At 41.5% G+C, this 14,368-nt stretch overlaps 1 protein-coding gene across 7 annotated transcripts in view; it reads right to left on the bottom strand.

The window, feature by feature from the left end:
• The window catches only part of fmnl2a (formin-like 2a), a 249,783-nt gene extending 236,085 nt beyond the window's left edge, over positions 1–13,698 (bottom strand). For 6 of the 7 annotated variants that reach the window (XR_010018460.1, XM_063052256.1, XM_063052258.1 and 3 more), the window contains exon 1: positions 13,078–13,698. Coding sequence is in view for 6 of the 7 variants with exons in the window: in XM_063052256.1 (XP_062908326.1) it covers positions 13,078–13,194 (117 nt within the window). In the remaining variant the exon portion in view is untranslated. Of the gene's footprint in view, positions 1–12,347; positions 12,801–13,077 lie in introns of those variants that run through there. The other variant, XM_063052259.1, reaches the window with a different exon arrangement.
• Positions 13,699–14,368: the final 670 nt, after the last annotated feature.

Genomic DNA, 14,368 nt, shown 5'->3' with positions numbered 1-14,368 from the left:
TAGCCTCACAATTATAAGTATAAAACGATTAGAGTAGCAGGGTAAGTATACAGTCCTGTGCTGATGGAGACTGTGGAGGAGATGCTATTGACAATCTAAACTGACTGGGAACAGAGAGTGAGGACATCGAGGATCCAGGATGCACAAGGAGGTACTGAGGCCCAGGTTCTGAAGTTATTGATTAGTATTTGGATTAGTTGATATCACTCCAGTTCTCAGATCACTACATTGGCTTCCTGTCCATTAGAGGATTGACTTTAAGATAATACTACTGGTTTATAAAGAACTGAATGGTCTAGGGGGAAAATACATCTCCGATCTTTTGTTGCATTATGAACCCTCCTCAGCTTTCAGGTCATCTGAGGTGGGTCTGCCTACCATCCCCAGGGTCAAAACTAAAGATGGTAAAGCAGCTTTTAGTTACTATGCTCCACATATCTGGAATAACCCTCCCAGAGGATCTGAAGTCTGCCCCAACTTTAAGCTCCTTTAAATCAATGCTTAGAACTTTTCTTGTTGCTGTAGCTTTTAGTAGAATCTCCTGCACTGTAACTTCTATTTATCATATCTATTTTTTGTGTGATTTTACTCTCTTATATATTCTCTGGAATTTGATGTTTTATTTTTATATCTTGTTGTATGTAAAGCACTTTGAATTGCATTGTGTTTGAAAAGTGCTATACAAACAAACTTGATTCCTCGCTTGCTAGATTTGAGGGGATGACAGTATTGAACGCCAAGCTGTAGCCAACGAAGAGCATCCTGACGTGCGCATCTTCGCTGTCCAGATGTTCTAGGGTTTAGTCAGGAGCCAATTAAATGGCATCTGCTATTGACCTGTTGTGCTGGTAGGCAAACTGGAGCGGATCCAATTTGCTCCTCAGGCAGGAGTTGATATGTTTCATCACCAACCTCTCAAAGCATTTCACCACAGCGGATGCAAGTGCTACTGAGTGATAGTCATTGAGGCAGATTATCACGTTCTTCTTACAGACACCGGTAAAGGTGAAGCCTGCTTAAAGCAGGTGGGTACCTCAGACTGCCAATGGGAGAGGTTAAAAATATCAGTGAACACACCAGTGAAGGCGCCTCCATGTTTTTGACAGTCAAATTCAGCATTAAAAGCATGGTGCTCATCTATGAGTGAGGCCTTGTAACCTACGTCACTTGGCTTCACTTTGTAGGAGGTGAAGGCCTTCAAGCTTTGCCACAGTTGTCGAGCATCCTTCAGTGACTGAAGTGTGGTCCAGAACTGCCACATGTGAGATGGCTTTCCGGACATCATACTGGACCACTTGTATTTTACTTGGTCGCCAGACCTAAACACTACTGATCTGGCCCTCAGCAGGTGCAGATTTTATGGTTCCACACCTGCTTTGGTTGGGGAAGATGCTGAATGATTTTGTAGGGATACACTCATCTATGGCTGTTTTTATGAAGTCCATGATAACCGTAGTGTATTCGCTCAGATCCTCTGACAGGTCCTTAAACACAGCCCAGTCCACTGACTCAAAGCAATCTCATAGCCACTTCTCTGCTTCCCGCAGACACCTCTTCATTGTCCTTAGCTCTGGCGCCTTGCTGTTTAGCCTCTGTCTGTATGCAGGGAGAAGGACAGCCAAGTGATCGAATTTCCCTCAACTCAGTCTGGGCACGGAATGGTAGGCGTTCCTAATCGTGGTATAGGCCAAGTGTGGGGGCGCCTGGTGTGATATGTTGATGTTACTTGGGCAGAGATTTCTTTAAACAAGCCTGAATGAAGTCTCTGAAAGTTGTTTGAAAGGTGTCAGGACAAGTTATTTCTTGTTTTCTAATGGTGGCACTCAGTACCTCAAGTGCCTGCTTAATGTCAGCCTTTGGCGATATGTAAACTGTGGTCAGGATCATGGCGGAAAACTCTCTCGGTACGTAGAGCAGTTAGCATTTAATCATTAGATGTTCCAGGTCGAGAGAACAATAATGTGACAACATCACTGCATCCAAGGACCACAAAGAGTTTACCATGAAAAACAGATCGCCACCTTTTGCTTTCTCTCAATTAGCAGTCCAGTCCATCCTGTGTATTGACAAGCCCTTGGGTCTTACCAACCTATTTGGCAAATCCAGAGTGAGCCATGTCTCCATAAAACAGAGAATGTAGCAATTCCTCATTTTCCTCCGATACAGTAACCCTGCCCTTAGGTCCTCAATCACTCTCCAGGAAAAGTATATTTGCAAAAGGCTCAGCAGAGGTTGTATTTCCTACATCAACTCAAAAATAAGCAAGTCTCAAATGTGAAATCAAGAATAATTTTGGAATACTGACAACAGCATATCCGAGATGCCAAACAAGGGAACACTCCGATGCCTACTCAGGGCAAAAATCTGCTGAAGAGTAACCATTTTCAAGATATTAGCACAGTTGTTTAATAAAAGAAGCCAACTTTTTAACTAAATTTGCCAAATTCACATTTTAGTAATTAGTACAATAAGCCACATTTCACCATCACAATGCCTAAATGGGTGTCTGGCTGACAGCAGTACTGATAAAAGAAAGACTTGTTACAGTATAAATGGGGTTAAAATATCAACTGTTCACAAATACTGCTGTACACACTGCGTATCTACGGGGTCCAACATTATTTCACATCATAGGAAAAAATAAAAATGGAATCACACAACTTTATATACAATTTTACTTTGAAGCTAGAACCGTGGGAATTCACGCCATGGTTGCCTTTAGTCGGCAATCTTTGCCAGCTCTGACTGCATTTTAAAGCTACTTCACTAGCTGTAAAGTGATTTGAAACCCCCATGGTCATGAAACAGATCCATTTAAATCAGATAAAACTTTTAATATATTCTAACAGTGAAAACGTGATCAAAAAGAAGCATGGGGCCGACTGAAGCTCAAAGTAGGAAAGCCACCCAGATCAGATAGGATACATCTGAGGCTTCGAAGAAAATGCGGAAACGTGCATCGATAAATATGGGGTTAGTACCAGTCAGAGTACTTCAAATCTTACACCTGTCCACAAGCAGAATTAAACATGAAAACTACAGGCCAGTAAAAAATGTTTATTAATGGCGTAAGAGTCAGGACAAAGCTAATTAGCATTTGAAAAAAGGAAAGGCAAATAGAAGTCAGCAAGTCAGGTTCATCAACCTGATCAAACTTCAAAGTAAATTTATTATCAAAGGACCATGTACAACCCTGAAATTAATTTTCTTGCAGGCTTTCCTCAATGCTTTGGTGAATTATTAGAGGGTGGATGAGTATAGCAGAATTGATGGCATACACCTGGACCTGCAAAAGAAAACTGATGAAATACCACGTAATAAACTGGATTATTACGTGGTCCAGGGAATTAAAGGAGAGTGGCAGCATAGATGTAAAATTGGCTACAAAGTCATTAACCAGAATTAGTGAACAGTTTTATGTTTAGACAAAAGTTTCAAACATCGGTAATGCTCTCCAAGAGCTAACGTAATACTCAAAACTCTGTATGTAATGGATCTGGACTTGAGACAAAATTTCAAAGGTTGGAAATGTGATAAAATTTTGTGACAAAACATGATGCAATGTTCTAGGTGGAACAGCTTTAACTTCATAACAATACCAGGTTAGTCAATAAATCATAGCTTATTTTAGGGGGTTAGATTATTAATTTTTGAGGTCTATCAAAGACACAGCAGAAGTGGTGCTGTAGAAGTAAAAGAAATATTGTTTTCAAGAACAAGACAGAGACAGACATGCAGAAGCAAGGTTAAAATGTACACAAAGTGCAATGCCCTCTACATTCCCCCTAGTTTGTTTTAAACAGCTGCAGGGACCAGCCAGTGCTCTGAGCAGGAAATTATTACACAGTCTGAAGAATGTGCAGCACTTTTAAGTATTTTTTTGTAATATGCACATCAAACCACAACCCACAACACAAGTAAACGATGTCAAGCAGTCAAAACAAAAGTGAAATGCTTTGACTAAATAGTGTCGGCATTCAGCGGGCCAGCAGGTTATTAACAATGAGATATTGACTTCCATTCTGTGTTTATTGTTACAATTTGTCAGTGTTATAACTTGAAACACTGACAATGAAAATATATTGAAGCTCTAAAATGTTTCAAGTAAATGTTTATTATTTGGAAAATTTATGGATTATATTTATCAACACAATTAATTACAAGGTATTTCACAAATATATTGACATAGATTTCAGAATTATATTAGCATAATTTCAAAATTATATTAGAAAATTCCAAATGCCCAGCAACAAAGTCTACGTGCGCAGGAGCATTTCAGTTACTATGTGGTCCAGCACCCATGCAGCTTTGAGGGAATAGTGAAAGTGTTCTGCGTTGTAGGTAGAATGAACAAAAGGAATCTAAATGGTACAATTGTAAAACAGTATGGAATTAGAGACCGATGGTCCACATAGGTCAATTTCCAAAGGTGGCGGGACAAGACACAGCTTTTATTTTAAAGAAATAGGAGGAGGGATAGTCTACAAAGAAAGGAACTTATGTCAAGCTATGTCTTTGCTTTATTGATCAGGCCTCAACAGGAAACCTAATAGTTTCCCCCAACACTGGGCAACAGACTCTGGAAGGAATGTTAATGCCTTAGGGAAGACACAAGAAAGCTTTACTCAAATAGTTGGAGATCCATGATATGCGAAGACCGCAGAGCTAGGATTGTTCTCATTAGAGCAGACAAGGATATTCATAAAGATATAAAGTGCAGTTTTAATAGCAGTAAATCAAAAGAAGCTCTCTCCTGATAAAGAGTCTCGGCCCAAAACATCAATTGCTCATTTCCCTCCATAGATGCTGTCTGACCTTCTGAATTCCTCCAGCATTTTGTGTGTGTTGCTCTGGATTTCCAGCACCTGCAGAATCTCCGGTGTTTATGACACAGAATTAAAGATGTTTCACAAAAGAATTAGAGACAAGAGCAAAGTATAAACCACAACAAATTGTTGCAATTTGCAAAGTTGTACTCAAGGGATGACAAAATAATTGAGGAATAGTTCACAAGAAGACTAAGGCCGTGGAATTAACTGGGAATCAACTTTAGAGCTAGCATGGGCAGGTTGAGCTTCATTGCCTCCTTTCGCCTTGCATTTTTCAATGGGTAGTATAGAACCCCCATTTTCTTAAGAAAACGCTGAATATGTTTCCAAGTAAGCACTCAACTGTAAAAACATTATAACCCCAACTCCTTAGTTGTAATGGGAATGTCTCTTCCATAAATGACAGTCAACAATGAATAATGCAGATTGCAAAGTCAAGTTCAGAGCCTTCAGCCTTCAAACCTTCCAGGACAAGAAAATTTCATGGATATTCGTATACAATGAATTTCTCCAAGTGAGTCAAGATAAATCTGAATTTATGATGTAATTGTACCAGTGGGATTCAGTAGGATGATTAAATCAAGTTGAGTTTGTATTAATTAGTTTTTACACTTCTGGATTCCAGCAATGTGAAGTTGTCATAGACCACCAAAGTTAAATATTTTCCGTAAAAATAGAACAAGAGCATCTTATCTTTTTTAATACTGTCTTTAATTTTAAGTAATAACATTAAAATGACAGGCATAGGAAAATACTGACCACTGTTTTGAAATATTGATACTTTGAACAATAAGAGACATTAAAGCACAGGAACAAATGTGCAGATATTTATCAGTGCCACTCCTACACTTCAAAAGGTGTGTTGTACATTTTTAGCACACATTCCACAATTCATTTTCTGCTATTGTGCCAATAAAGATTCTAGAGAGGTCACCACAGGTACCCAAACTCCATGATTGAATGTCTGAAGATTACTACTGGAAATTATTACCCTTCATATGAGTAAGGCATCAGATCCTTCTCATACAATTGCATTAATATTTATTTGAATAATACATCTACTTTGGAGCATCAATTGTTTAAAAAAAACTTTCAGTTATATTATATATTTTTGGATTGCCAAATTCCCTCCAAAGCTTCAAACAGTAATTCTTCACCAGAGAACTGTATCAACCAAACTTGCGAACAGCAGATAACTTCCTTTTTCAAAAAAAACATTGGTTGAGTGATAATTATTGGCTAAGACAATGGAATTGTTTTCCAGTCTTTGAATATTAATGGTAAGTTTTTAATTTCACCTGAGAAGCCAAGAGACACCATTACAGCCTTTTATTGCCATATCTGGCACATAGTTTGAACACACAACCTCCCTTATGACAAGAAACAAATGCCCCATTCTAATTTTGAAACATAAAAGCAGATAATTCTCAAGTGCTGCTTTTACCAATGAATTACATTCATCTTTGTATCTGTGCATTACACCAATGATTCACAATTTAGGGAATCATTTAAATCTTCATTTGCTCCTACAAAGATTAAGCTTTTTTTAAAATGCAAAGCCTTAATTGATCATTCTCCTTCTGTTAAGCTATTCACAACAGAGAGGCACAATGTTAATCAATTCCATAACACAATGTGTAATACCATTTTCTATTTGGGAACTACCTGTAGGCAGCTATCACATTACTGGGAAGTGAAAAATGAGATGACTTTCAATGTAGTAAGAACAATGCATTATAAAACTGTCCAAATGATGTGATTTTTATTCCAACTTGTGAAACTAACCTCCTTTATTTTTAGTCAAGGAAATTATGTACAAAAAAAAACGATGAAAAAAACCTTCCCATTATCTGATTCCACTGCCACAAGAAATACTAACATGGAATCTTTTCTATTCACCTGAATGATCAGATATAACAACTCAACTGTGCAGGACTGTATCAGGGTGTCAGCAGAGGTTTCTCTGAGCAAGACTCTGGAATAGCCTTGTTCTCATTGCTACCAACATGGAGGAGGTACAGAAGCCTGAAGACAAGACACTCAATGATTCAGGAACAGCTTCTTCACCTCTGCTATCTGAATTCTGAATGGACATTACCTCATTACTTTTTTAAATTCCTATTTTTGCACGACTTTTTTTTTAAACCGCAATTCACTTTTTTCCTATTATTAATTGCATTGTACTGCTGCCACAAAGACAACAAATTTCACAACTTATGACGGTGATATTAAATCCTGATTCTGAAAAGTATTTAAATTCACAACTTTCCAAGCCACGGCTAACCTCTAGAGAGTAACTCAGAAGAGGATGAATCTGTTTAATTATGATTCATAATAATCAAAAGGAGCTGACCATTTCTTTCACTGACTACTGAGGAACAGAAAGTAAACTAACACCTGATATACAAATACAAGGTCTAAACTTGCTTCACAATTAAGTATCAGGTTTACATCCAAACAGTTGTTCAGGGCATTGTATTTTAGACTATGATATTCATCTGAGTAAACTTCTTGGCCAATTGAACAGGGGATTCACAGGTATCAAAATATCTGCACAGCTACTCAACTCTAAAATTTAAAGGCAAAAATATTTTAAAAACTTTCCAATTGGGTGTCAATGAAAAGGAAGAGAATGTTCCAATGAAGAGTTTATTTTATAACCACTGTATATAGTGTATGAGGATACAATACTTGTCCAATAAAATATCCAAAATCTTCTCATGTCCATTTGAAAAGAACAAGCCTCATCAAGAGTGTGTTTTATTGAGCCAATAAAAAGAAGACAGTTGTAAGCAGAGAGGCCATTGTTGGAGCGCGCCAGTGTTAGAGTGGGAGGGTATGGCTCAGCAGGTTTCAATGAGAATAGGCTTGAACAAGCACAGGTGAAGGCTCTAAGTTTATAGTAAGTTTTTTTTCCTGTTTATTTGTCTATTAGAACACAGCTACTGCACTGAGAATGCAGTCTCAGAGTTACTGTTATATTTTTTGTGAGAGATGTGGGAACTCTGGGAGACCTTCAGTCTCCCTCACAACTACATCTGCACGAAGTGCATCAAGCTGCAGCTTCTTAGAGACCATGTTAACAAACTGGAGCTGCAGCTGGATAATCTTTAGCTCATACAAGAGAATGAGGAGGTGTCAGATAGCAGCTACAGGGAGGAAGTCACTCCAAAGTTGCAGAAGGCAGGTACCTGGGTGACCAACAAGAGAGGGATAAGGAACAAGGAGCCAGTGCAGAGTACACATGTGGCGATTCTCCTCAATGATAAGTATACCGCTCTGGATACTGATGTGGGGTGGGTGAAGAGACAGCCTACAAGGGGGTCTGCAGCAACCGGAGACATTGAGTCTGGCTCCATGTCTCAAAAGGGAAGTGGGGGGAGAACAGGAGTGCAGTAGTGATTGGGGATTCCACAGTTAGAGGAGCAGACAGGAGATTCTGTGGACATGAAGAAGACACCCAGATAATCCTTCCAGGTGCCAGGAGGCAGGGATGGCTCGAATTGGATCTACAACATTCTAAGCATGGAGGGTGAGCTGCCAGAGACCATGATACATACTGGTACCAATGACACGGGTAGGAAAAGGAAGAAGGTCCTGAAGTGAGTATATAGAGAATTACCACAAAGCTGAAAAGCAGGACCTCCAGGGCAGTAATCTCAAGATTACTGCCTGTGCCACACTCCAGTGAAGGTAAGAATAGAATGATTTGGCAGACGAATGCATAGTTGAGGAATTGGTGCAGGGACAGAGTTCAGATCTCTGGACCCTTGGAATCTCTTCTGGGACTGGTACAACCTGTGCAAAAAGGGCAAGTTACACCTAAACTTGAGGCATCCAATGTCCTTGCGGGCATGTCTGCTAGAGCTGTTGGGGACGGTTTAAACTAATCCGGCGGGGGATGCAAAGCGGAGTGCAAAGGCTGAGGATGGGCATTTAGTATACAAGCAGATGCAGTGTGGAGCGAGACTGTGAGGAAGGACAGGGAGATGGTAGGGAAAAATTGCAGGCAGGGGAATGAGTTAAAGTGTAACAAAGGTTTCAAAGGTACATTTAATATCAGACAAATGCATACAAGATACACCTTGAAATGCTTTTACTTTGCAACCATCCACGAAAACAGAAGTGCCCCAAAAAATGAGTTAAATGTTAGAACCCCTAAGCACCCCCCCAGCTCCCCTCCCTCCCGCACACAAGCGGCAGCAACGATCCCTCCTCCCCCCACCAGCAAAAAAAAGCATCCGAACCTGTCACCGAGCACTCAAGCGTGCAGCAAAAACAACAGCAAAGACACAGACTTGCAGTACTCCAAAGACTAATGCATTCACCCAGTATTTGACATACCACAGGCTCTCTCACTCTCTCCCTAATAAGGGAGAAAGAGACGTCTCTGTTTCACAAGGGCAAATTTAAGGGTGATGAGTACAGGACTGAAGGTGCGATATGTGAATGCATGCAGTATGTGGAATGAGGTATATGATCTAGTAGCACAGTTAGAGTTTGGTAGATACGATGTCCTGGGCATTGCTGAGCCGTGGCTGGAAGAAGATCATAGTTGCGAGCTTAACGTCCAAAGATTCACATTCTATCCAAATGACAAGCAGATAGGGTTGGTAAAAAATGAAATTAAATCCTTAGGAAGAGGTGACATAGGACCAGAGCTAAAGAATCCTAGTGGGTAGAGTTAAGAAACTGCAAAAGCAAGACGACCCTGATGGGAGTTATATACAGGCATCTGAATAGTAGCCAGGATGTAGGATACAAATTACAATGGGAGATAAAAAAGGCATGTAGAAAGGGTAACATTACAATAGCGATGAGGGATTTCAGTATGCAGGTAATTGGGAAAATCAGTTTGGTGCCGGATTCCAAGAGAGGGAATTTCTAGAATGCCGACAAGCTGGCTTTTTAGAGCAGCTTGCGATTGAGCCCTCTGGGGAAAGGCAATTCCCTGGAGTTGGGTGTTGTGTAATGAACCAAATTTGATTAGAGAGCTTAAGATAAAGAAACCTTTAGGATGCGTTGATCATAATATGGTAGAATTCATCCTGCAGTTTGAGAGGGAGCAGATAAAGTCAGATGTATCAGTATTCCACAGGAGTAAAGAGAATTACAGAGGAGCATGAGAGATGAGCTGGCCGAAGTTGACAGGAAGTGGACAATAGCAGGGATGATGGCAGAACAACAATGGTGGGAGTTTCAGGGGGCAATTGGGAAAGGAGAGGATAGAGACGTGGCAAATATGAAGAACCTTTCTAAAGAGGGGGGATGAGGAAACAAGGTGAATCAAAGGCAGCATAAAAATAAAAGAGAGGGCATATAATATAGCAAAACTTAGTGGGAGGTTAGTGGAGTGGGAAGCTTTAAAAAAAACAACAGAATGCAACTAAAAAGGCCATAAGGAAAGGAAAGATGAAATAAGCTAGCCAATAACATAAAAGTGGATACCAAAAGTTTTTTTTATTTTTCAGACATATAAAGAGTAAAAGAGAGGCGAGAGTGGATATTGGACTTCTGGAAAATGCTGCTGGGGAGGTAGTAATGGGGGACAAAGAGATGGCAGAGGAAGTTATTAAGTATTTTGTGTCAGTCTTCACTGTGGAAGACACTAGCAGTATGCCAAAATTTCGAGTGTCAGTGGGTAGAAGTGAGTGAAGTTGCTATTACTAAGAAGCAGAAAGATCTAAAAGTAAATCAGCTACCTAGACCACAGACCAGGGTTCGAAAGAGATCATGGACACATTAGTAATGATCTTTCAAGAATCTCTAGATTCTGGAATGGTTCCAGAGGACTGGAAAATTGCAAATGTCTCTCCACTAAGGAAGGACCGAGGCAGAAGACAGAACATTACACGCCAGTTAGCCTGACTTCAGTGGTTGGCAAGATGTCGGAGTCCATTATTAAGGATGAGACTTTAGGGTACTTGGAGCAACGTGATGAAATAGGCCAAAGTCAGCATGGTGTCCTTAGAGGGAAATCCTGCCTGACAAATCTGTTGGAATTCATTGAAGAAATAACAGGCAGAATAGACAAAGGAGAGCTTGCTTGGATTTCAGAAGGCCTCTGACAAGGTGCTACACACGAGGCTGTTTAACAAGATAAGAGCCCATGTTATTACAGGAAATATACCAGCATGGCTCGAAGTCTGGCTGACTGGAAAGAGGCAAAGAGTTTGAATAAAGGGGCCTTTTTTAGTTAGCTGCCAGTATTCCATAGGAATCAGTGTTGGTACCATTTCTTTTCACCTTACATGTCAAGGATTTGGATGACAGAATTAATGACTTTGTGGCCAAGTTTGCAGACGATACGAAGATGGGTGGAGGGGCAGGTAGTGTTGAAGAAGCAGGATGCCTGCAGGAAGATTTAGACAGACTAGGAAAATGGGCCAGAAGTGGCAGATGCAATATAGTGTAGGGAAGTGTATGATCATACATTTTGGTAAAAGAAATAAAGTTGTAGACTATTTTTCAAATGGATAGAAAGCTCAAAGATTAGAGATGGAAATGGACTTAGGCATCCTCATACAGATTTCCTAAAGGTTAACTTGCAGGTTGAGTTGGTGGTAAGAAAGGCAAATGCAATGTTAGCATTCATTTCAAGACGACTAAAACATAAAATCAACAATGAAATTCAGAAGTTTTATAAGACATTGTTCAGACCACACTTAAGAGTATTCTGAGCAGTTTGGGCCCCTTATCTAAAAGACATTGGAGAGGGTACCAAGGAATGATTCCAGGAATGAAAGAGTTAACATATGAGGAGTGTCTGATGGCTATGGGCCAGTACATGCTGGAGTTTTGAAGAATGAGGGGGGGGATCCCATATAAAACTTATTAAATATTGAACATCTTAGAACAGATGTGGGGAGGATGTTTCCTGTAGTGGATGAGTCTAGGACCGGAGGGCACAGCCTCGGAATAGAGGGATGTAGATCTAGAACAGATATGAGGGAAAATATCTTTCCTCAGGGGGTGGTGCATCTGTGGAGGCCAAATCAATGAGTATATGTAAAGCAGAGTTTGACAGGTTCTTGATTAGTCAGGGTGGCAAAGGTTACTGGGAGAAGGCAGGTGAATGGGATTGCGAGGAACAGTACCTTAGTCATGATGGTGAAAGACTCAATGGGCCAAATAGCCTAATTTTATGATCTTATAGTATCCAACACGTGAAACCCGTGAAAACGGTCATCCTGACTGAACGCAGAGAAAAGGAAGAGCTGACGTCCACTTAAAGTCTGGCCAACATCTGCCGAAGTGGAATAATTTAAAAAACAGATCCGTCGGGCCCTCGCTTCAGTCGTCTAAATAAACTCTCCAATTACCGCACAACTGTTCTGGATATTAAGGTTGTGGAATCGCCTTGACACCCACCCCAGCCCCTCCATCGTAACCACATAAAAACAAACCAGCCATTCAAAACCCTTTTTAAGAAACATGAAGAATTAAGGCTGGAAATTGGGTGGAATATACCAACGCATTCTCCTCATCGTACTGAAAATAAAATTTCTTGTCGTGTACCTGGCACACCATTAATATCCAGGGTTACCAAGGGTAAGTGCGGCCTTGGCCAGTCTGGATACACTGGAGAGAACAGTCAAATCAGGAAAGCAGCAGAAATCCAAAATATCGCCCCAAAAAAATTGTTTACAAAATTGGTGAAACTGGAAACAGAGGGGCCCCGCCCGCTGTAGCCCAACCAGCTGTACATATCAATACACAGATGTATTTCAGCAGGGGAAAAAAGTTTCTGGAATGAACGTTTCCTTAATTTAAAACATGCCCTTGCTCTTCTCCGCCGAGTACCATACAGCACGACCGCTTATTTCATGCTTCTTAAAGCTGTTACGAGAGAAAGAACCGAGGACAACTGCAACGCCTGCAACAGTTCTCCCCTCCGCACACACAAAGCATCACACAAGTTTTGATGCAGCCTTCACCTCCGCAAACCTCACTCTGCAAGCTTCGGTGTGTGTATGTGCGCGTTAAATGGTCAGTGAGCAAAATCGCTGAGCTTGTGTTTTTGTCTAACACACGCCAGCCTCAGATGTGAAGCATATGGCTCTTAACCCTTGATTCCCTGCCTTCCCCCACCCACCCTCTGTATAAACCTCATGGTAAATCCACCAGAACGGAGGCTAATGGGGAGGGCGTGTTAAGGGAAGGTAGCCACCGAGTCCGCCACGGTTCTCTGCAAACAATGAAAAACCAAGCGATAGCCCGAAGTTTGGCAGGGGTCCCGATTACTCACCAGGACCACGATAAACCGCTCCTCCAGCTCTCCCGGCTCGGGCATAGGCACCTTCAGGGGCACGCTGTGAGCCCGCAGGTCGCTGTGCTGCGAATCCATACTGCCGGCGTTCCCCATGGTCGTGCCCCCCGCTCGGGTGCCGACACCCACCTTCCCTCAGTTCTCGGGCACGCAATTCAAAGGACAAGGGGGAGGACACGAAAACCCTGCAATCTTCCTTCCCCCGCACCTCCTTCCCTCACGGCTGCAAACGGCCACACTCTCGGGTCACTTTCTCCGACGTCTCAGCAGCCAGCGCGCAGCCGACAATGAATGCAGAGCTGCGGGTCTCCCATCGACCATCCCAGCAGCGACTGCAGTGGGAAGCGCCGTCAGCCTCTCCACGCCTTCATCCTCCCTCCGGTGCCTCTCCCGATCGCCTGGCTGGCGGCTGCTGGGCGCACGGAACGAACGGTGCGCTCTAGCTGCTACTTGCACAATCTGGGCACCACTCCCCGTGTGTGCAATGCATGATTCAGGTTTAGCGGTGCAGTCTACTAATCCTGCTCCGAGGACACAATAAGCGCTTTGATCCCACACACTCAGACAGCCAGTCACCCGGACGACGTTTGCGCAACAACGGGGCTCGTCTGGGGTTGGTTTGAGGAGACTTGCTGGACTCTGGGAGTTGTAGTCTTCTGTTAACGTGCAGTTTGCCCAAGAGAACTCCAAGACTGCCACATTTTGAATTGTTCTGACCTGACAAGGGCCAGATTTCGGCATGATCAAATTCTCTTTCTTGTGATTTTTTTTTGTTGTTAATGAATTTGTTTCGGTTTTACCTTGCAAAGTAAAGTTATGACATTGTGTGGGGAAATTCTAGTTGTTTGAGCTGTGATTTACATTCTGCACAGACTTTTTAAAAGATGAATATATTTAGCTACAAAGACATTGCCTCTTCCAAGAATAAGTAAAAACTTGTATATAGTTACAAACTAATGAACTTTATATGGTATATTACACATCATTAAGGTAGCCAATGTGTCTATTATAAAGATTTGCATTTATGTAGCTTTTTCACAATTCCAGGGTGTCCTAAGCTCACTTGAATTGTAGTTACACTTGGAGTCACACAGCACAGACACAAGCCATCGTGTTCGTAACTGTAATCAAACTCCCACTTGCATTTCCAATTTTTGGCCCATAGCCAAAACCATAGTGCTCAACTTAAATACCTCAAGAGGTACGTTTTAGATACCAACCACCCTCTGGGAGAAAAAAAATCATTCCTCAAGCCTGCTCTAAATCTCCT

The sequence above is a fragment of the Mobula hypostoma genome, chromosome 6, assembly GCF_963921235.1.
Source record: "Mobula hypostoma chromosome 6, sMobHyp1.1, whole genome shotgun sequence".
NCBI lineage: Eukaryota > Metazoa > Chordata > Chondrichthyes > Myliobatiformes > Myliobatidae > Mobula > Mobula hypostoma.
Note: the sequence above shows the minus strand (reverse complement) of the source record. Positions and strands in the feature narration are given on the sequence as shown.